The sequence below is a fragment of the Protopterus annectens genome, chromosome 13.part0 (assembly GCF_019279795.1).
Source record: "Protopterus annectens isolate FY-2018-M chromosome 13.part0, PAN1.0, whole genome shotgun sequence".
NCBI classification, from domain to species: Eukaryota; Metazoa; Chordata; order Ceratodontiformes; family Protopteridae; genus Protopterus; species Protopterus annectens.
In genome coordinates, this window is record NC_056747.1 from 606,799,220 (window position 1) to 606,824,098 (window position 24,879).

Here is a 24,879-nt window from a genome sequence, read left to right on the forward strand (position 1 = left end):
TGTGGACTAATACTTAATAAAAAAGTTTATGAAACTTTTTATTAAAAAAAAAGCACACAAATTTTATTAGGTAGGGTACAAAATATATTGTGACACTTAAGTTATAAAGTACAGTGATGTACTTTCTACTGTGACAGAATACTTTAAGCATTTCTGCTGCCCCCGAAGTGCTTGAATGCCCAGTCTGGTCCCCAGCTGAAGATTCCTTCCACTCAGAGTCTGCACATTATCCCTATATTCTTATGTTCTTTCACAAGGCACTAAAGTTTTTTTCATACATTCCCAAGATGTGTTACAGAAGCAGAATTTGTCTGTACAACAGTAAATGAGTGTATGTATCTTAAATAGTTGATGCCCTGTTAAAGACAGTTCCTCTGTCTTACACACAAGTGAGTGCTGAGACAGGCTTCAAAGCCATGAACTGGATTAACTAGGGAATCAGAGAATAAATGAAAGAATAAATTAGCAAATGTTTAAACTAGCCAAAAAGAAAAGTATGAAAAACCTCCATAAAATGTGAACCCTCCCTAGCACACAACATAATATTTTTATTTATTTAATTATTTTTAATTCAGTAAAAAAAGGTTCGCCTGGACACTGTCCACTTTTTGTGGAAACCTCAAAACATCATAACATTTGAAATATAATTTCTAAAACAGATAATTAAGTACAAAATATGAAAATTCACAATTTGTAATACTGTGCATATAACTTAAATTGAATACACAACACTGATGAAATGCAGACTCTGAACACAGACGCACTCCAATAGACTGAACAGCATTTTTTGTGTCTTTTGGCTTTTCCCGGTTAGGGGTCGCCACAGCGAAACTCCGGTCCGCTAATGACTGGTAGTTGATTTTTACGTGTCGAGTTACCAGCCCTGATGCACAACCTTCAACAAAGGTACGCCCATTCATGCATGTCTCCACGCAGAAGACGCTCTAGCTGAGAATAGAACCGGACAGCGTCTTACTGTGAGGCGACAACACTACCGCAGCACCACCACCGCGGGAATAGACTTAACAGCATATCAAATGATAATTAGGTGGAATGGCAACAGATGAAGTTACACTGCACAAGTGTGGTATTTAACAGTATCTGTTAGACTGTGACATGTTTGGATGAGGCACTAATGACAAGTACAAATACAGCTTTAATGACTGGATGATGGGGTATGAGTAGACTGATGCTGCACTAACAGGATAGTATGTGGGCAGGGATGTCTTTGTTCAGACAGTATGACAGACTAACTGCTGTGTAATTACAGAGGTATGTGCTGCATAGGTGTGTGCCAGTACAGATCAGGTGTTGTTCATGGAAGCCAAAAAAGTACAAGTGTTTTAGTTATACAAATGGAAGTGTGACACCTGAAAAAGAGGTATGGCTTGGAAGGGGACACAGTGAGTTCTTCAGCAAGACCTAGGCTAGTAATAACTTTGATAAATACATTAAGGATACACATAGTACATGACAATTTTTATTATTTTTGCTCTCAGACCTCTAGCTAGCACACAGACAGCACAGTGCAAAATCCCTGAATTTAACAGTTATGTTCTGTCTGACTTGTAGCAGGAGCTGTTTATAACATACAGATAAGCAGCAGTGTACTAAGGCTGTGCTACTGAAGTATTTTCCAGATTTTAGTACTTTGTTTTATGAACAGTAACAGATGCAAAGTCCCAAGTTTGTGGAGTATGAGCAGGATGTTATTGTTGCATGGACATACAACAGCTGGACAAGGTAGCCTGGAAGCTAGGATAAGGATTTAGCCAATATACAAAAGCCTTGTGGGGACAGACACAAGCCAGTCCTGGCAAAGCAGGCAGGAGCATCCCACCATTGCCTCCCAGGCTGATACACACTGTCCACCTTAAAATGACAGTAGAAGCTCAGTCAATTACTGAAGTCAATAATATATATTTTTTTAATTTTACTGCAGCATCATTCTTGGTGATGGTAGAATGCTGCTCAAGGACACATATTCCAAGAGCTCCATCATGTCACTCTTCATAAAGTCATTGGAGGTATATCTTAAGTCATTTACACCTATGTGCAATATGTCAAATATGTACTTCAGGTGCAATGCCCTAAGTGCATGCATGATGTGGCAAATACAGGCTGTCTGACAGGTCACTATCCATGACCCTCTCCTTCCACTATCTGTTGGGTGGTACAACTGCGTGTCTCACTAGAGTCACCTATGAGAAGGATAATGGAATGTGTGAATGTTTGCCTTAAAAGCTTTTGAACTGAATTTTACATGCATCTTTCTTGGCAGGTGCTGCCCATGCTGTGTGTTTGTTAGGCTGCTAAGGGTACTTATTTGTTAGGCTACATTTAGGATGCCGTTTTGGTTTTGGCAGGTATTTCTAGGTCTATGTGTTGGGTCTGAGCTGTGTGAGACTGGTTTACTGTGGTGTTGTGCAGTACTGACAACCTGCATGTTACTTGTCATGACTTTATGTGAGAACTTTGCCTCCAATAACAATTTATAACTACATCTCTCACATACTGTCAGTTTAAATAGTAGGTGGCTGTCAGTAAACATAAGACAATGCAATGCTACATTGTCTCAGGAAGACTGTTTCAGCCAAGCTGTCTACATGGACGGTTGGAAAGTGCATATCCATGGTTCCAGGTACTTACTAATGTGTACTGAAGTGGCAGGAGCATCTATGAGGTTTGGAGCATCTATGAGGATTGGAGCCGATTACTGGAGGTGCTGTCTGTCTGGTGTAGAGATACTGCTGGCCTCAACACAGCTGCACATAGCTAGGAATGAATGATCCTTAGCTCCTTCTCTTACCAGAAGCAAAACTGTAGCACTAATCTCTAATTGCTTCCTAGGAAGTAGCATTAAACCAGATTTTGCTCTTGGCAGATATACTGTGGAGAGAACTTACAACAGCTGGGACCAACAGAAAGTCAAGCTGCACAAAGACCCTGGAAGGGTTCTCACCAAAGCTGTGACTAGACCACTCTGTGCAGTCCCATACACAATGCCCAATCAGGAACCATCAAGAATCAATGCCCCTTTGCCCTTTCTCTCACCAGGAGCAAAGTAGCATCATTAATCCGAAGCTGGCTCCTAAACAATTTTCAATTTTTCCAGTGACTGGTAATCTCTATAAAGGCTAGAAAATAATGTCCCTCTGCTCTTTCACCAGGAGCAAGGCAGAAGCACTAAACCCAACCTGATTCCTGAGGAGCAGATCTTAGACTCTCCAGTCACTGGTAGTCTATAGTCCCAGATATTACAAATTTTAAAAGTAAAATAGAAAACAAGGAATTAATACTCTGAATGAATACTGCAGTATGCAATAAATGAGTGGGATGATATGAAACAGAGACTAAATCAAGAGTTAACAGTCTAAGGGGAGGCTTTCACTGCCCAGTAGAATGAGCAGATGTGATGAGACTGGCAGGAGCTTCTAATGTTTGTTTAAAAAATCTGTCATGTTTGGAATGTATACTGCCTTACAGTGCAGGATATCGGTCTGCACAGGAAGAAATTTATGGGGTACAGAGAACATAGTCCCTGTTTAAGTGCACACATGTGGGGGATGCTCTGCTCCACCGCAAGGAATTATCTTTGAGTCATCTGGCTTACTATGCACATTTTCAAGTAATTTGTCTTGGGAGATTCAGAGTCACTTGACATACTTTCTGTGTGGCTGAGAATGTTCAGTACATTAGTAAAGCCAGCCTTTACATCATGCAAAAGCTGACACTGTATGTTCTACTATTAATGCAGCAGGACTGAAACTTGGAAAAAATCCCATCAACTTCAGCAGCTTTTAACATTGAATAGTAAAATGTAATTGTAGAGTAGGTCCTCCTATTCAATTGGTGACAGTGTGCAATCTCTTGGTAGGCCACTCTGAAAGCAGCCATTACTTTTTTCTTGCAATCTTATAATGGATATTCATGGACATTCTCAAGGGAATGATTTGGGGTTCTCTTCTTTCTTGAAAGAAAAAAATTTTTTTTTGGTACTTACGTATTATTACAACCAGATCTGCAAGAGACAGACATTCATAATGGGTGTCCGAAGTTATTAATGGTAGCCTTAAAATGGCTGTGTTTACTACAAAGTATTACTGTCTCACATTGTGTCTGACTCGGGAAGAGAAATAACACATTTTGGGTTTATCATGGACGTACGTCTCAGACAGGAGTCACTGGGACAGTGCAAAAGGCTGACAGCTGATTCACAGTGTTCGTAATGCAATAGATTCCTTGCATGCCACTGTGACTATGCTCTGTTGTTTTAACACAGTGACACTCTTGGTTGTATCTTGTTTTTTGCATGCAGTGCTATGTACATGCACGGACTTTCTCGTAGTACTTCCAAGCAGTGAAAAAAGTGCATTCACTTTACAGCATTCACTTATGAAAGTTTTTTTTACATGTAATATTACTTTGATTTACTCCTGTACTGCCTACGTTTCCGCCATGAAGTGTATTTTACGAGATGGTTCCTAAAAATGTGGATAAAATGTACAAAAGAAAGTAGTCCTTCAGAGGGCTGACAAGCAGCAGGCATGTTTACTGAATGGCTCATTAACTTTGGTGGGGATTTGACGCAAGCCAAGAAGAGGAATTTTTCCGTTATTCCTCTTACACATTTATAAAGACAGTGTGGGAGGAGTAATTAACACTTCATCCGACGCTTTTCAGGTTAGCAGTCATAGTTTCACAAAAACATTGCATATTTCTGGCCCTTGTAAATCTATGTACAACAGAAACAGTTAATTGTCTTGAGCACTTGCTACGACTACTTTACTGCACTGCTCACCTTTAAAAAGTCTAAGTCGTGAAAAAAAATAAGCAACATGCTGTCAGTAAAGTGCCTAAACATTCATAACACAATGTTTTTAACATTTTATGGATAACACTGCAGAAAAGAAACTGTCCTGGTAAAGAAAACAGACTATATGACATTTTAACAACATTAATGAACAGATTTCATGATCGGGAAGCAACCAGTAGTGGCATGAAAAATCTGGTTGCAATAATACGCAAGTACCTTTTTTTATACTCCATTACTCAAAAAAGTCAAGTATAATAGAGACTTTGTATTGTTATTAACTGCGTACAGGTGTTACGCATCTGTCTGCACTTTAGTGGAGAAGTGGTTGATTTGTTTGATATTCACTCCAGAGATGGCCTCTTGCAATCATGGCATCCTTTTCTTCAGGACTGACCCAAAGTCGACTGTCATGAAGACACTTGAGAGTTAACAAAATATTAATGTATGAAGGAAGACAGCACTGAAACACTACTCAAGGGGGAGTAGTACTGACATAAATGTAACTTGTCGGAGGAGGTGATCAATTTGAATCAGGTTGCTCATTCAGACAAAGCATTTAAAATTCAGTGCAAAAATGCATCTGGGAAGCAAAAACACAGGAAAATGAACCTAAATGAAGGGGAAGCTCAGCAACAGCAAACTAGGAAAGCAACCCGAGACTGTTATCTTAAATGACCTACACATAACAACAGACAGCAATAAAGGATAGCATGAATGCAGGGAAGCACAAAAAGTGGAATGAAATTGCTAAACTGAACCAAGCATACCAGTAAAGCCTAAAATGTGACTTGAGGCATAAGTGATAGCTAGCTTTTAGTCTTAGACAAAGGCTCCACTCACATGCAAATTATCAGTCTGTTTAGTGTTTGTTCAGCTCTGGACAAGCAGGCAAATCTGGAAGATTTATCAACATGGCCATGACTCCCATCACAAATGTGCCTACATTTCAGATATAAAGATAAAAAAGGGTCATAGGGATCTAGGGAACCTTCAGGTCTGAAACGGCTGCCAGCAAATCTTGCTGTACTTCCTATTTCATCTCAAACCAAACCGCCACATAACAAGAGTGGGTTACATTCCTGCCGTCTAACAAGTATTACAGCACTTCCATAAACACTGTCCTACCACGTGTGCTCAAAAAGGTACAGGTTGCAGTATCTCGCACAGAAAGAATGAAATTTGATGTACCCAGCTCATAACTAGCTGTGAATTTAACTTAACCTTACTTTCAAAGCAACTTACAATGGCAAACATGACAAGGTGGGGTCACTGGGTCGCACATGAGGTTACCATTACTTACTTATTTACTCAAGCATTTTACCAAAGCTTCTATTGATTTGTAGTGAATACACCTCTATCTGTACATACAAATACACCCATGCACACATACACATACCCTTAATAAAATATGTTTTATTAATTAAGTCTGTTAAACAGAGCTGTAGACTGATCAAGCAGTACCTATTTTAGCCACAGCCCAGACATGCAATATTTACACAAACACACACACACACACACACACACACAAACATTTAACTCATATATAGACAGGAAATAGCCAGATCATATATAATATACAAAAATGGAACAATGCTTGCATAACATATTAGTATAAAAACGCAAACAACATTATCTTTTACGTAGGAGAAGGCTAGCATTATCTGCAGGTTTACTCAGGTGTTTTTTACGTACCTATACACGTATACATAAACATCTGTAAGAAAACTTTGGTGTCACACACAAGAAGGAAAAGGGGAAACTCCTTAAACCTCACTGTGTGCTGCTCTCTCACCAAGTCATATCCACTAACATTAATTATTTGATCAATTCTGAATCAGATAAAACACACAGCTGATTCACAATTCAAACAAAACAACCCTTCAGCAAATTTAAGGGAACCGCAGTCGTACATACTGAAATATACATGCAGACACACACACACTAAAATCAAAAACTTAAGCAAACAATGGGAATAGCAATACATAAAATGCACAAAAGCATCACCATTAAAGACAACATCAAAAATATGCCAGAAAACATAGCACTTGAATGCAGGCATACATGGTGTTCATTCTAAAGAATGAAGGTAAAAACAAAATATGCCCAACAGGTAGTGAAGACAGCAACAATGTGGGAGCTGAAAAACATGGGGAATACAGTTACACAGACTAAGTAGTAGTACAACCTTAAAACCCAGTAGATGAAAAATAATAGTGGGGCAACAAAGAAGAAACTGGGAGCAAGACAGACTAGCAGAAAAAAAGCAAACATGGCAGAAAAGGGGAAGCAAAAGAGTAGAACAAGTGAGCATGAAATAAACTTGAGACAGATGAAGGTTTGGGAATATTTTACTTTATTTTTCGTTTGTTAACTGGGTAGTGCACTGATCCTACTCAACCTTTTTCAGTATCAGCCTGGGGTAAACAATATAGAGACACAATATTATATACACAATGAAAGATGAAATGCAATATGTACATGTATTGTATACACAATGAACATCAGAGCTGGCTTGAGAGTATAAAGACAGTAGATACATGACATATACAGAGTGATTGACAAAACAAAATATAACATATGCATTATATACAGAGTGAATATCACAGTTGGCATGCTGAAAGAATCACAATAAGGTACATAAAGTAGAGGGAAGGAGGATAGAAAGAGGTGAAGTTACATGACCAGAGAGACAGAGAGAGCAGTGACATTCTCTTACAGTCTTGTAATGTGCTTTTAGTTATAATTAGAAAATGGCGCAAGAGGAATGATCTTTAAGAAAAGAAGGGACAGATTCCCTCAGTTTGGGACCAAGGACTGAGAAAGCATGGTCTAAGTAATAAAGTATAGTTTGGGGTGGATTGGAGGAGAGGACCTGAATGGTTAATATTTTGCAAGAATAAATGAAATAATACCAAAAGGAGAAAGATTTTATATGTTGAAACTGGGCTGAAAATTCCGTGTGTGTGGGGGGGGTTTACGGTATCTCACAGTGAAAATTCTAACTTGGCTGGGTTTTTCTTGCAGTTTTTACGGAATGTTTTTGTCTGTGTGACCTTTATACCCTTTGGTTTGGATGGGTGTGAGACAGAAAGTAGCCAGAGAGCATGTACAATACTACACTGAAGCCTGATACAAATACCAAGAAAAAATTAAGCAGCACTTATGGCCATACAACTACACTCGCATATTTGAAATTTAACAAACCAAGTAGCTGAAATGTTCAGATCAGCCATGTTAAAATACCTTTTCATGCTTGCCTACATTGTTCATTTTTTTTTTACTGCGAATTAAAAACTTCCCAAAAATCATATTGCATTGTATAGGAAGCCTATACACTGCCCTGCAGCCACATTATTCTCTCCTTTCTGCACAAAGATGCATCTGTCCTCAAACCCTCCTGTGTTGTTGCTGGGACAACATACCAAATTTGCATCTCTGGGGCAAGCAAATCCATTCTAAACACTAACCTGCAGGCACTCGGCAACATGAGAGGAAAGCAGGAAACAGTACAGCGTGAGATGAATATAACAAGTGTCAGCTGCTAAGCTGTGCCATACTGAAACCCACAATTCTTACTGTATTCACTTCCTGTTTTGTTTTAGTGCACACATTTTTTACACAAGCTGACTTGCTGTGTTACAGAAACAGAGTAAGACACTAAATGAAGGCCAACATGAGCACCCTGTCCACCCATTTAACTACCTCCACAAAAAATGTTGTAGATCCTAGGTAAACAAACAGCCTACATTCTCTTTTTCCTCACCAGAATTGTCTTATATTTTTCCCAGGCATTTCTTAAACAAAAACTGAAGAAACTAGAACCAAGACTGATGAATTCACTGCCCTTGGGGAATGTGAAATCAAACACTTCTTCACACTATTCTTATGCAGCTCCCTAACCTTGGTCAGCCTACTGGACACAAGTGACACTTTTCAGGGATGACCCTGGGAGTAAGGTCAGCTTAAATGACTTTCTCAAAATCATATTTTTGTTGTTAACCAGGAAACCAAACCCAGAACGACAACATGAACCTTGTTAACAGCTCATAGCCTTAACCGTCTACATTAAACTGCCAGATTGCAATACAATGTTTTTACTTTTCTTCCCAGAAATATGCCACTCTGCTAAAGGTGGTTGATTCCCTTAAAGCTACCTCAAATTATTCCATAATATCACTGTCCCTTCTTTCTTCTAGGACAAGCACAGAGAGCTCCTTTATCAGTAACGTAGCCTTCACTGCTAATATACTAGATGCTGTCTACAGATGAACATGCTACACAAACAGAATCAGTACACAATGTATTTGAACAACTTCATTATTCACTGAATTATTTAAAGAATATGTTTAAGTGTAACAGACATGCATATTTAGAAGTATCTGAAAGGCACCAAAATAATACAGGAATACACACACATCCTCCACATGGGACTGCTTAAGCATCTGGCATCGGGTAGGAGATATTGCAGCATCCACTGCAGGACTACAGGATTCAGTAACAGTTTCTACCCTACAGTGATTAGACTTCTAAACTTGGGCACTAGTCCCAGGGGTCTGGACACAACGCTAGAAGTCTAAATCTCACAATGCACTCGCCTGAAGCACTCCTTAAAATGGAGAACATCGACATTTGTGCTGTAACTGAGACCTGGTTCAAGGCAGCAGAAAGCACTCCGTGCACTACCAGGCTATAACTCATTCCACACCTTTCGGTCTCAGAACTTGGACCAAAGCTCCAAAGGCGGTGGTGTTTCCATATTCATAAAGGATGCACACACCTTCAGACTGGTAGTCCAACGTAACACATCAGAGATACTTCACGTGCAGCTAACATTGGGTAAGACAGCAATTCAGGTCATAGCCTGCTATAGGTCCCCAACCATGTCCTAAGAATCACACACCACGTTCGTAAGAACCCTGGAGAATATTAGGGTCTAACCTAACACTCTCATACTGGGCGACTTCAACTACCCCTCCATTAACTGGGAAAACTACTCATGTACCAATGCACTTGTCCAACGTTTCCTGGAATTCATTAATTCCAATGCCCTGAACCAGCTCGCTCTTACCCCCACTAGAGGTAGCAACATCCCTGACCTGGCCATTACTAACATGGGCGACCGTTGCTCTACACCAATAGTCAACTCTTCCCTGGTTAGATTCAACCACAAACTTATCACCTTGGAAATCCACATTCCACTCCCCACAAAGGTAACCACCATGAAAAATTTCTCCAAAGCTAACTTTGGGCTCCTAAACACAGAGGTGGCTAACTTCACGGCACCCATGCAAATGGAGAATAATTGCATGACCACCAAATCATACACCAATGCACTGTACGAACACGTACACAAATGCATGGATTTCGCCATACCCAATAGAACCAAGATGCTCTCCTCCAAAAAAAGGAAGCCAATCTGGTGGTCCCCTGCCATAAACAAACTTTGCAACAGCAGGAGGAAACTGATGCGGAATAAGGTGAAGTCCCAAGACTGAAAAAACTCCCTTATCAGCCTCAACAAATAGTTGAGATCCCTTGTCAAATCCTCTAAAGCTAGCTATGAAAATAGAATTACAGCAGATAGTAAAGACAACCACAAGGCCTTCTATATTTATGTTAAGAATCTCCATGGCAATACCCAGATTTGCTCTGAGCTACTGCACAATAGTACCTCATAAACCGAGCCAACAGATCTTGCCAATATACTGGCCGACAGATTCAGTGCCAACTTTACTCCTCTCTCCTTCCCAAAAGGGCCAATCACAATACCAGTAGATTGCTGGGCACCCAGTATTACTGCTGCACAGGTTAAAACAGCACTGTCCAAGGCCAGGAATACAGCTTCTGTGGGACCTGACAATATCCCTGGCTGTGTTCTACATGAACTACAGAGTGAACTGGCACCTCACCTGTGTGCCCTGTTCAATCACAGCCTCACCTCAGGCTTTGTCCCTAACGAATGGCGCACTGTTACAGTCATCCCACTCCACAAAGGAGGAGCGACTACAGACCCTGGGAACTATCGCCCCATTAGCCTGGCGAGTCTGATATGCAAAGCTATAGAACGCATCATCATGGACCTAATAAACAAGGATATATGGAATCTCCAAACTCTGGATCCCACACAGTTTGGTTTTGTGAAGGGTAGATCATGCCTTCTCAACTTGGTTGACTTCTTTGAGTCAGTCACCAGAGCTGTGAATGAAGGCAAGGTGGATCATACAGCCTACCTTGATTTGGCCAAGGCCTTTGACAGCATTCCCCACTCAGGAATCATAGAAAAACTGACTAAGCTAGGCATCAACCCCTATATCACTAGGTGGGTTGCAAACTGGCTCACAGATAGAACCCACAGTGTGAAAGTAGCAGACTCCAAGTCAGACTGACGACCAGTCATGAGTAGAGTCCTACAGGGCTCAGTCCTGGGTCCTCTCCTGTTTGGTACCTACTTCTCTGAAGTCCAGGCCAACACGAAGGGATTCTGGCTGACAAAGTTTGCAGACGATCGCAAGTTGGGAGCTATTATTAACTCCCCAAGTGATGCTGACATCCTACAGAAAGGCCTCACTGAGAACAACTGGTGTCAGAACCATAGCCTTAAGCTCAATGCCAAAAAATGTGTCGTCATCCCCTTTGGGAAAAACCCTGTTCCCATAAATTACCACGTCGATGGTAGTCCACTGAATACAGAAGGCATTATAAGAGATCTGAGAACACAGGTTGACAGCAACCTCTCTTTTGAACACTACATTACCACTGTGGTCAGGAAGTCCTTCTATGTGGCACATCTCATTTCTAAGGGTTTTGCATCCAGGAAGAAAGAGGTCATTGTCTCCCTCTACTCTTCCCTCATTAGACCAATTATCGAGTACAATGCCCCATTTGGCATGTACCTCACTAGACACCTGCAACAACTGGAGAGGCTGCAAAAGTACCTTACAAAGAGGATCCTAGACCTTAAATACTTGCCCTATATGGACAGACTCAAAAAACTCCAACTATTCTCAGTCTCATATCGCCTACTTACAGGCTATCTCTGCCTGACTTACAAAGCCATGTCTGACCCAGCTCTGTTGGAAATGCTACATCTAATGAATTCCCAATCACTCCGCACCACACGCTCCAGAGACCTCAACCTCATTACCACAATCAACAGAATGTGCTGGAGGGACAGGTTCGTAACACAGAGACTGCTCATGCTATGGAACAGACTTCCCATACATGTCAAACAGAGCACCTCACTGTCCCTCTTTAACAGAAATCTTGATGAGTGGATGGGAAATAGAAAACTCACCCCAGGGATCGCTCCAGTGGCTCTACTCGACAGAGGCACTGGGAACTAAGGTTGGGTGGCATGATGCCAGGGTAATCCTATGGGCTAGGCTTGTAAAGGCTCCAGGGCCATTAGCCTAGTACATACCTATGAAACGATAAGTCAATTTTTATTTATTCGTGCAATATATACTTACATATATTCCAAGTAAGTGCAATACTATTATATCCATAGTCAGCATTATTTAACTCACGCAAGCACAATATTAGACAAATAACTTAGGCATTTCAATCTGTAGTGTGTTTTGTATTACTTTAAATAGGGTACTTTATTTAACTTGGAGAGGGTATTCTTTTCATTTACGAGTGTTGGTAAATGTCTCTACTCTTTCTTGCGTGTACTGGGAGTAGCACTGTATTTGTAAGTTATGTTTATTCCTCTACTAGTAGGTGTCGTTTCACTTTCCTTTGTAATCTCAAGAATTGAACTGATGTGCAAAATTTTGTTTAGGCTATATGCATGTTGTTCTAAATGACAATAAAGTTTACTTAGATTTTGATAAGACTAATCTACCAGGCATGTCATGATGGTCTGCATCACACTGGCACTTGTGTATGACTGAAAAAGGATAGTCTATTTAGTGTCTACAATATCAGTGCCTCTTTTCTCACTGAAAGACATCTTTATCAGCAGCCTGAATATTCCACACTTACTGTATAAGTTGCAATACTATAAACAATGCAATGGAGCCATCCTCCTCTGTCTCTCTCTATCTGTCTCTCCTGTAAGTCAGTGGGGAAATTATACTGTTTAGTAAAATGTCATCAATGAACACACTGCAAAGCCTTACCAGGGTGATACCTCTAAATATAACATATAATGCGGAGAACAGACATAACTATCAACAAATGGACACAATTATTAATCTAACAAAGACTGCAGAATCTACAAATTGCTAATAAACTTAATCGTGTAAACCTGAGTTTCCATCTCATCAACTGTAGACTGTGAAATTGATCCTACTGAGTTGTCCTGAAAAGTGGCACTTGCACCTACTGGTCATACCTGGTAAAAAAATAAAAGCTAAGATTATACTGGCAGGTTTAGATCTAAAAGCCCTGCAAGCATGTGTTGCATCAGTGCTGAATATACACACACATACCCCTCCATAATGAATGTGTGGTGCAAAGAGTAATACAGACGAGCTGATACCATACCTCCCAACCTCCCAGCTCCAAAATGAGGAACACTGACTCTCGTAATGTGGAAAAATGGGCATCATGGACAGCTTACTATCAACTTCAACTAGAAAGCTCACATAATGGTTAAATGTGTTATCTTTACTTATATAATAGCTCTTTTAATGAAATAATATGATTCAGTTCTATTTACCATGGACATCAGTTAAAATAACTGCTAACACTGAATGTGTGACAGACCCTGTCGATGTAGAACTTAGAGAAACATGAACTTTTAAGATCCTAAATGAGGAACATTCCTCATAAAGAGGTACACCTGAGAGGTGTGATACACTGCATGCAAGATGCATACTTTTACTCCTAATGTAAATACAGTTTAAACTTTTCCCAGTGTCAAAGCACGGAAACCTGATATGTTTCCTCTGGTGGTGTTTCCTCTCCATGTATAATGTTGCCGTTACAAAACGAATGGTTTCTAAAGAAAAGCAATGCATTCCCAGACATGCACTCACTAAACATTATGATATAGGGTTGCCACCTTTTCAAATGGCCATAGTGGGACATTTTCGGAACACACATAGGTTCATACTAGGCTATCTACCCTAGGGCATTTATAAGCCTAGCCAGAGTGTGTTTGGCTTTCGCCACCCATTTTAAATTAATTTTGCTATGCCCTTTTTCGAGGTTAGTATACTGTGCCTCTGTCTAACAGTGACACAGAAGGGATACCCGGGGTAAACCTACGATCTCCCATCCACTCATCAAGATTCCTCTTGGAGAGTGTCAATGAGGGACTCTGCCTAACCTGGACTGGGATTTTATTCCAGAGTGAAGGGAGCCTCTGGATTATGAATCTGTCCCTCCAGCATGTCCTATTTATTTCAGTGCTGAGGTTCAATCAGATTTTACAGGCCGCCACATACCCATGGTCAGTACAAAAGATAGAACTTTACTTTTTTGCCTAAATAAAAGCTTATTCTTGTAGCAGTTTAGTTGCTTATCCTGTTTCTTGTAACATTTAGGTATTTTAGATAAAGAAATAACTATTTTATACAACTATTACATAAAATATGGGACATAATTATGTCCTACAATCTCAGGGCATTTGCCATTTTTAATATTTTTGGTCAGGACACAACCGCCCAAACAGGGACTGTCCCTCGCAAAGTGGGACAGGTGGTAACCCTATTATGATATATGCGAGTGTTTGTCAGTCAAAACGCTGTACCGGGGAATGGATGCTTACTAAATAAATCCCTTTTACATGTCGCTTGAAAGAAATCGAATGGAGACTGTCATTGACCGTTACGACAATGACAAATAAATAAAACAGATATATGCTGTACTGTAATTTAATGTACTATATAACCTCAACTAAAAAAAGTTTAAGTTAAATACAAACAAAACCCAACGTACAATTAACATTTACGCAGTAAAAACCTGTAAAAAACAGTTCAGTAACTTGCCGGTTGGTAACCGGTACAACAGTTATGCATCTAGTGCTTTTCTGCACCTGCTGAGTCACCATCACTGTAGCCGGACTTCAAAAGATCTGCGATTCCTAAAACTGTTTCTGAAGGGACATCTACTGTGCTATAACGGCACTGCTTAGATGGGCCCGTATATCATACTAAATCAAAACAAGTGTATACCAAGCCTTTACAACACCGTACTGTCAGCCAGCATACATTTCATTTATCTCACATATTCATATCAAAATCAGAGTCTGACAAAGCCACACTGATAGTTGCGGTTGGCTGTTCGACATCATACCGATGACGTCTTTCTCCCAACATCTCCTATTCTAGTATTTCATTTCCCTAGAAAGCCCAAACAGCAAATTGTCACCCACACCAATTCTCAACTGACTGGTAACTTTTCGGTAGTGCCATCCTAAACATAGTGTGGAAACAACTGATAATAAGACAGACACTACACGCAGTTTGGTTGTTTGTCTGCATACTTTAATATGTACTACTTCCTGGAATCAGCAATTCTCCAGTATCATATTCACCCTAAAACAGCAATCACCTCTACCCAAATTATGTATATTCCTCACCCCCACGATGCGATATGTGCCGGCACCGGAATTTCTGCTGTTTCTTCTTGTGCAGCAACGTCGGGCATTTTAGAAGGAGAAACGAAGAAACGATGTAACCTCCTAATGTAGACAAGAGATATAAAGCCGCCGACATGTTCAGTGTACGAAAATAGGGACTGATAAGCTTCACATAATAGTACGGGAAAGGGTGGAGAAACAAGCGGCAGGTATAACCTACTTTCCTCGACTAAGCAGCTAGATGTGCGCGTAGAAGCTAAGGTCCGCTTACCTCTAGCTGTCTCGCAAGCACCGCAAAAGTAAAACACTACGCACGCGCACCACTTCAAGCTTGTATACCGCTGCTCTGTGAAGAGGGAGAAAAAAAGTGAGCCTTCCTGGAGCATGCGCACTTCACTGTTGTTGGCTGCGGTTTATAACACTGCTTAGTGCTTACTAAGGCAGCATTTTGATTTTGCAGTTGTACGTTTCTCTCCAGAATGTTGCAGAATTTCCAGATTTGTGTTTCAGAGTTTTGCCTGCTCCTCTTAAAATGTATGTTTTTTTTAGAAAGTAATCGAAGATTCAAGTCACTAAATAAAGACAGACGTTTGAGTTTCAAACCGTAGCTTTAGATTATTTCAGACTTAATAACCTTCAGAAAATGCGTGTCATGAAGAAAAGAGAAAATGTATGTTAATGTAAAACCTGTTATTCAGTCAACTTTATCAGTTTATATAAGAGCAATGTTTAAAATCTGTACCTGAATTGGGGCTTTGAGTCTTAACATTTTTGGTCTCATAATCTCTAGGTGTTACCTCTTACACTCAGTCGCTTCTTCCTTCATAGAGCAGAGCCTGTGTTCACTACATCTGATCTGACCCCGATATTTCAGGAGCTTTGTCACAAAGCCCTACATCTACAAGTTTACTGACACTTTTGTCATTATGTCATAGCCCTCGGTCACTATATCTGACTCCAATATTGCAGGAACTCTGTCACAAAACCTTACACCTACAAGTTTACTGAGACTTTTGTCATTGTTTCATAGCCTGCAGCTGCAGTCACTACATCTGACCCCGATATTGCAGGAACTCTGTCACAAAACCCTACTCCTAAAAGTTTACTGACACTTTTGTCATTGTTTCATAGCCTGCAGTCATGACATTTGACCCCAATATTACAGGAGCTCTGTCACAAAGTCCTACACCTACTAATTTACTGGCACTTTTGTCATTGTTTCATGTAAGCGAATTTATCATAAAGAACCTTGCTGCATATTAGCTTTAATCAGTTAAATACAACCCTACACTGTGAAATAGTAGGACCCCTTACTAAGTTGACCACTGTTTCCTTTTGCTTGACCAGTAGACTATACTGCATATGCCAGGTATTTAGTCTCAGGAAGTGACAGAAAACCTGTTATACTTGCCTATTTGTTAATTAATTTGTTCTGGCTATAAAGTGATTGCTCTCAGTTATAAATTGACCTGAGAGACTCAGTCAACAAAGCTCGTGAAACTGACAAACTAGTATCTGCAGTATTTCTAGATTTGTCAAAAACATTTGACATGGTATCTCACCCCAAATTTATTAAAGAACATTCCAGCATTGGTCTATCCTCCTCCTCACTTCAGTGATTTTCTAGCTATGTTGCTGACAGGCAGCAAGCAGTAAAATAGCAGGGCTCTATCCCTCCATATCACATCACCCACACAGGTGTACCTCAAGGATCCATCTTTGGCCCATTACTAGTTAATGTGTTCATCAATAGTTTACATGCATCCTCCTGTGAAGGCTCTCTAATCCAATATGCAGATGACTCCACTATCATCTGTGTATCAGACACATTAACTCACCTACAACACATAACACAACAAGCTTTCTCTTCTATAGAAACATGGCTCCCCAATGCTAAACTCCTACTGAACCTCCTAAAAAACAAAACAAAGCTCCTTCTCTTCACCCACAAACCCCATAGCTTCAACAAAACAAATTCTAAGAACTTTTCAGCCAACACTACTAAAACTGAATTGGTTCAGTGTACCAAACTACTAGGTGTCACACAACTGATGATTAACCTACTGATTAATCTACACATACAAAACAGTAAAAAAAAAAAAAAAAAAAAAAAAAAAAACACCAGAAACTAGACATGCTAAAAGGAATAAAAACTTCACCACAGCAGCTACCAAAATTACTGTTATATCGGGGACGCAATTCTAACTAACTTACAGACTGCCATAAAGAAAAAAAAAAAACTATAAAGCTGCTATTACCAAATTTGCCACAAAGGCAACCCCTATAATTCATCACTGTAAAGCCCTACATTCCCTAAGATGGCTTGAACTCTCCCTTGTCCTCCAATACGTACACCTTTCTACAGTATACAAAATAATCCACAGCCCACTAGCTTGTCCTGCTCTTAGCCCATTAATCAACTTTTATGTCGCAAATAAACATATCATATCTAAAGACAAACATCTCAAACATATCAGATCTGAAGACAAATATTTCCTCACAACTTATAAACTTAACAAAACCCCAGGCCTAAGCCTTTACTCCTGCTCTGTGGCAAAACTATGGAACTCCCTTCCTTTAGCTATCAAAACTGCTACTAACCTGCACTCCTTCAAAACCTCTATAAAAGCATACTTCAACAAAGCTTGGATTTGCTGCTGTATGAGCCCAGGCTGAGGTACTCTTATACCTTTTTCTACCTCGACTGTCTCTATCCCCACCAGTAACATACCCTACCCTCCCTTCCTCTACACATATTCCCCTGAGGTTACACTCATACCTTTTCCGTATCTATTCCTACTATCCCTTCTAGCACACCCTACACTTCTCTACTCATATGCATTCACCAATATAATCTGTTACCATATTTCATGACATCTAGAATATTAATAATCATTATGATAACCATCTGTTATGTAAATAATGCTGCATCTTCCTATTATCAGGCTTTCCATATAATTTATGCTTGAACACGATGACTTTATCATGTGTGTTGAGTTTTTATTCTGACAAACTAATGTGCAGTTTTTCAAACTTTGTGCTTGAATATTATGACTTTATTATGTGTGTTAAGTTCTCATTCTGTCAAACTAATGTGTTGTTTTCATATTTGTGCTTGAATATTATGGCTTTATTATGTCTATCTAGTTTTTCATTCTGTTAACCATATGTATCTGGAGCTTTTTCCCCCAGTCTCCTCTGAAAATGGGTACCTCATAACCCAGTTGGACTTTCTCAGTAAACAAACACCAAATAAATAAATAGGTCTCAACCAATCAGAGGCAATCAGTGAAACTTTTAAAATATTAGTATTATTACCTTGAAACATTGACAGAATAAGAGAATATGGATTACTATATATTTTCTGACGTAAAATAAGTCTATATCTCTAATTATTGTTATTACTTATTACATGTAATTCACCACCTTTTCTCCAATAGTCAAAAAGTCTAACCAACTTTACTAGAAGTGACGAATATAGTAACATAGATAAAACAACTGGAACTGGGATCTTTAGAAAAGGATAGGAGCAAATTACACAGAAAAAATGGGAATTGTGGGAACAAAACATGCAAAGGAGGAACAAGGTTTAAAAGAAGGTAAGATTTGAATGAGCTATGTAATGCTTGACTGACAATGACTGTAAAGATTATAAGTGATGTATAATGTTTGCAACTACAATTGTGTCAACATGGTTTGTAATGTACAATGTTTGCAACTGAAATTATGTCAGTATGGTTTGTTTTAATTTTTATAAATATAAGAGTGCCTATGTCATATGTGCTAATTTAAAAAAGATGTTTTTTGTATAACAAAAAAAAAAGAGTAACAGAGCTAAAATGTGAGTCAAAATCAGGGGTGTCCCAGAAAATCAGGGAAAGTTGAAAGATATGTTTGGCTTTATCCAAAATTCTTTTGCTAAGAGGTTGAGAGATATGATTCCTATTTATAAACCCTATAGCCCAAAAATCATAGAAATTTCAAGAGAGATTATTTTGTGTATTTTACAAAACAGTATGTACAAATAGCAAGCCTGGTGTTATCAATAAGAATTACCTCTAGTGGTTTCCTCCCTCCCCTGATGTAACCCCTAATGTTCCCATTAACTTTTTATTTGATTAAGATTGTTAGGATTACCGAGGTTAACACACATCCTTTTTTTAGTAGAAGAAAACAATAGTGACTACACAGAACCTCATTTGACCTAAGTTTAGCTAGACACTCTATACCTGTGTGGAGGAAGAACATTTTTCCCATATAAAACTGTAAATTAAAATCTACTAGAAACATGCATAATAACAGTACATAAGCCAAACTGGATCAACATCCAAAGTAACTAAGAAATGCATAGGCTTATATCAAAGGCCGCCCCATAAACTAAAATTGTCATTTTAGTTCTTATACATTATCCAGAATGTCAAAACATAAACAATAATAACAAAAGGAAGAACATTCTGAACTAGCTAGCTTATCACCTTCATACCAAAAGGTGAAGTTTTGTCATCTAAACATTCAGAAAGTAAGAGTCAGAGATTGTCGCATTCTCTAGTATTAATTAGTAAAAATAGTATTAGTACAGTATAGTAATGGACCGGGCTATGTGGACATTTCTTTTTATTTCTTTTATAACTAAAAGGATTTCTCTGCTACTATAATCAGTCTGATCAATATTTAAGTAAAATCATACTTAAATATGCTACCAATACATTTAACCCCACACGAACTGCAAAAGGAAACAATTCTGGGCACATTGCAGGTACTGAAAAGAGCACTGTTGGCTAACACCAAAGACGGAAACAATACTTATAGGTTCATAGGTTCATACTAGGCTATCTGCCCTAGGGCATTTATAAGCCTAGCCAGAGTGTGTGTGGCTTTCACCACCCCTTAGGATGAGAATACTATACCCATTAGTTTGCTGTGCCTCTGTCAACAGTGACACAGAGATGATTCCCGGGGTAAACCTACGATCTCCCATCCACTCGTCAAGATTTCTCTTGAACAGAGTCAGTGAGGGGCTCTGCCTCACATGGACTGGGATTCTGTTCCATAGTGTAGGGAGTCTCTGGGTGATGAATCTGTCCCTCCAGCACGTCCTATTTATATCCGTGTTGAGGTTTAAGTCTCTTGCTCTCGTGGCTCTGGTGGATTTGGATTTTTGAGGTGGAGCATGTCCATTAATTCGGGTTGGTCATGGCCTTGTATGTCAGGCACAGATCACCTCTGAGCAGGCGGTATGCGACTGAATAGAGCTGGAGTTTCTTCAGTCGGGCAGCGTATGACATATGTTTGAGCCCCTTTATCCTTTTGGTGAGGAACTTTTGGGGTCTTTCCAACTGCTGCAGGTGTCGGGTAAGGTACATTCGAATGGGGCGTTGTACTCAATCATTGGTCTGATAAGTGAAGAGTACAGGGGTACAATGACCTCTCCTGATCTGGATGTGAATCCCTTCATGATCAGGTGGGCAACGTAGAAGGTCTTCCTAACCACTTTGGCAATGTGAGTGTCAAAGAGAGGTTACTGTCAACTTGGGTCCCCAGGTCCCTGATAACTTCTTCCGTGTTTAATGGATTACCACCTATGTGGTAATTAGGGGTTACCTTGTTTTTCCCAAAGGGTATGACTATACATTTATTGGCATTTAGCTTAAGGCCATGGCTCTGGCACCAGTTATCCATTTCTATGAGACCTCTCTGGAGGATGTCTGTGTCTGATCGAGTGTCAATTATGGTGCCCAGTTTGCAGTCATCTGCAAATTTTGTCAGCCACAATCCCCTATGTTTGCCTGCACTTCAGAAAAATAAATGCCGAACAAGAGGGGCCCAGGACTGAGCCCTGTGGGACACCGCCGTGACCGGCTTAGAGTCTGACATGGCACCAGCAACTCTAACCCTGTGGGTTCTGTCCTTGAGCCAGTTTGCAACCCATCTTGTGACATATGGGTTTACATCTAAGCTGGTGAGCTTTTCTATGATGCCCGAGTGGGGTATTGTGTCAACGCTTTTGCTAGGTCAAGGTAGGCTGTGTGAACTGCCTTACCCTCATCAATGGCCTTAGTGACTGTTTCGAAAAAGTCGACCAAGTTCAAGAGGCAGGATCTGCCCTTGACAAAGCCAAATTGGGTAGGATCCAGTGTCTGTAGGTCCCCAATGTCTTTATTTATGAGTTCCATTATGATCCTCTCCATAGCTTTGCAGACAAGGCTCGTCAAGCTTATGGGGTGGTAATTTCCAGGGTCCGTAGAAGCACCACCTTTGTGGAGTGGGACCACAGTTGCCGTACGCCATTCTTTGGGTACGTATCCTGTAGTAAGGCTAAGATTAAACAGCAGCCTTATGTGTGGGTTTAGTTCCTCATTTAGTTCGTGTAGCACACAGCTGGGGACACCGTCCGGTCCCATTGATGCTGTGCTTTTTGCTTTAGAGAGAGCAGCTCTCACCTGGGCATCTGAGATGTTTGGGAGGCTAGACTCTGGTGGGATAGATATTTCTCCTTTGGGGGGGGAGGAGAAATTTGCACTGAACCTGTCTGCCAGTATGTTGGCAATGTCTGTGGGTTCAGTGATTTTTGTATCATTTTGGACTAATTCTGAGCATATCTGGGAGTTTCCACCCAGGTTTCTAACATAGCTAAAGAAGGCCTTATGATTGTCTTTTGTGTCTTTAGCGATTTTTCTCTCAAAGTTGGCCTTGGATGATTTTATGAGTGATCATAGTTTTTTGCTAGTATTGATCAGAGATGCCTTCCCTTTTAGGGATTTTGCTCTGTCATGTAGTAGCTTTCTCCTCTTGTTGTAGAGTTTGTTTATGGCTGGGGTCCACCAGACTGGGCGTCCGGTCCCATTGATGCTGTGTTTTTTGCTTTAGAGAGAGCAGCTCTCACCTGAGCATCTGAGATGTTTGGGAGGCTAGACTCTGGTGGGATAGATATTTCTCCTTTTGGGGGGAGGGGAGAAATTAGCACTGAACCTGTCTGCCAGTATGTTGGCAATGTCTGTGGGTTCAATGATTTTTGTATCATTTTGGACTAATTCTGAGCATATCTGGGAGTTTCCACCCAGGTTTCTAACATAGCTAAAGAAGGCCTTATGATTGTCTTTTGTGTCTTTAGTGATTTTTCTCTCAAAGTTGGCCTTGGATGATTTTATGAGTGATCGTAGTTTTTTGCTAGTATTGATCACAGATGCCTTCCCTTTTATGGATTTTGCTCTGTCATGTAGTAGCTTTCTCCTCTTGTTGTAGAGTTTGTTTATGGCTGGGGTCCACCAGACCGGGCGCCTGCCTTTGGTGGAAAGGGTCTTGATTTTATTAGGGATTGCTTGATCCATACATTCCTGGAGGTGCTCGTAGAAGGCATTTGTAAGGGTTTCAGCAGCGTGGGTTGTGGTTTTCACTGGCTCGGGGGCCCTTGAAGGATACCACTCCAGTCTTAAGAAGTGTGAAGTTTGCTTTTGAGAAGTTCTTCACTGTGGTCTTTTTTGCTGGGGTTGGGGGCGGGATGTGGCGGTGCACTTGTTTCACTTGTTTCATAAACTCTAACCGTACCCTAATGTATGAATGGAGTCCATTCCTGTCATGGTATTAGGAACCCAAAACACTTGGAGAAATTAAACTGAGAAAAAACACTATATCAAAACTCATGTATAGTGTCATCATATTATCTGCTCAGTCATATGCAAGGCAAGTCATTCATTCATTCATTCATTCATTCATTCATTCATTCATTCATTCATTCATTCAAAATTTGTTTACTGGGGAAATGCATTGATCCACTGAATCTTGATCTCAGGCATAGCCCAGGATCCAAAAGTAACACAAAGACATATTTTAGTTTACAGTTGTAGATCTGGATAGAGTTGGCAATATTATAATGTGACATAGGTGACAGAGGACATTATAAAGTGCAACATGGCAGCTATATGGTAAAAAATTTTATTACATAAAACATCACATTTTTGCATTTTTACATGTTCTTAGCTATCGATAAAGGAATTTTATCATGAGAACTGAAGATGTTATAGGTTGGTTGTGGTTACAAACTTATATGAAGCTGAGATAACAGAAGGATGAAAAGGACTATAAAAAAAATTTCCCTGAGGGGTCTTGATCAAGTTCCATCAGGATTCATGATGAGTAGGATTTGGGGCACTCCACAAAGAAGCTCAGCAGACAGCTTCTTGAATTGTTTGCAGTTTGTGAGGTCTCTTACAGTGAGAAGTAGGGTCTAATAAGTACAGAGACCGATTTCTGGACTGTAACTTGGTTTTGGATGCATTCACGCTAATGTACCTCTGGAAAATGGACCAGAGTTATATCAAGGTTTGACAAATTACACATCCCCTCCCGTCAAGGATATTTGCTTAAATCACCTGTTAGACTAGATGCTTTCAGGGTACAACTTATCATAACAATGAAAAGGTTATGATCTCATACTCAGCAATACATTATGATGCAGGATCTCTGGAAATGCAATAATTTTCCCCAAAACAATATCCTATCTACCATGGACAACTCATCCTGGTACTCAACATATGGCAAGGGTACTCTATGTCCTGAATGTGTTTCTGTAATGGTTTTTATGTCCTTCTTTATAAGGCTCAAATCAAAAAGCTCTGAACCCCTGTACTATAAGCATCTGAAGTGCCTTTTTCTGATTATTAGACCATGTAATCTCAGTCCTGTGTTCTATGTTCTCTTTCACTTCATTTTTCACAGATCTGTTCAGGAGCCTGATACTATGCAGGGCCAGTCTCTTTTGAAATGACGCTCATTCTGGACTCAGGAGTTTTTTTCAGGAAGTAGTAATAGCGATGTTTAATTTCAAATGGTAGTCATCCTTCCAGGTGTAAATATCTTTTAAAGAAGACCACAAATGTACCATTCTCCTGAACCATAACCTGAAACACCTAGTACTCACCATTATGCAGCCTTACTCTGTCACTTGGATGCATATCCTTCAAAAGTTTTGATCCTCTGCCATAATTAATTTTCTAAAGAACCTTCCCTGTTCATTTCTTCTATGAAATCTTTTTTTTTCTGTTCACTTTTACTCAGCATTTTCTTTCTGAGTTTTCTAATGAGCAATGCCTTTGCAGGTGAAAGACCATGTGACATAATCCATAACTTCACAGATCACAGTAATGATCAGTTCTTGAATCAGCTGCTTTGTTAAACAACTGTATCACAAGTTTCACCTTCTTTTCATCCAGTCAATTTAAATACAGATAATATGGGACTTGATTTTGTTTACCTAAACTTCCAGGTCTTTGTAAACTCCATGGATGTCACACAACTGTACTGTAGGCCATTATTAGATGACCCAATATCTGGGATGTCAAGTTACACAAAGACTGTTGTGATATGTGTATTAACATGACCAGCCCTGGCCTCCTCTAGAAGTGACACTGCTGGATAATGAGATAAGTAGTAAAGTAGTATCACACTTTTTCTTGCCTTAAGGGTAAATAAATTGATACAAAGTCTACTCCAGGGTCTCAGTACTTCTGATTCATCAGTCCTCATTGTTTCTTTG

General features: G+C 39.8%; 1 protein-coding gene across 1 annotated transcript in view; it reads right to left on the minus strand.

Annotated features, from left to right (window-relative positions):
- Positions 1 to 15,664, minus strand: part of GDPD1 (glycerophosphodiester phosphodiesterase domain containing 1) — a 1,104,740-nt gene extending 1,089,076 nt beyond the window's left edge. Inside the window, exon 1 of the mRNA XM_044054272.1 lies at positions 15,348 to 15,664. Within this exon, the coding sequence (XP_043910207.1) occupies positions 15,348 to 15,483 (136 nt within the window). The 5' untranslated portion in view covers positions 15,484 to 15,664. The remainder of the gene's footprint in view (positions 1 to 15,347) is intronic.
- Between the last annotated feature and the right edge of the window lie 9,215 nt (positions 15,665 to 24,879).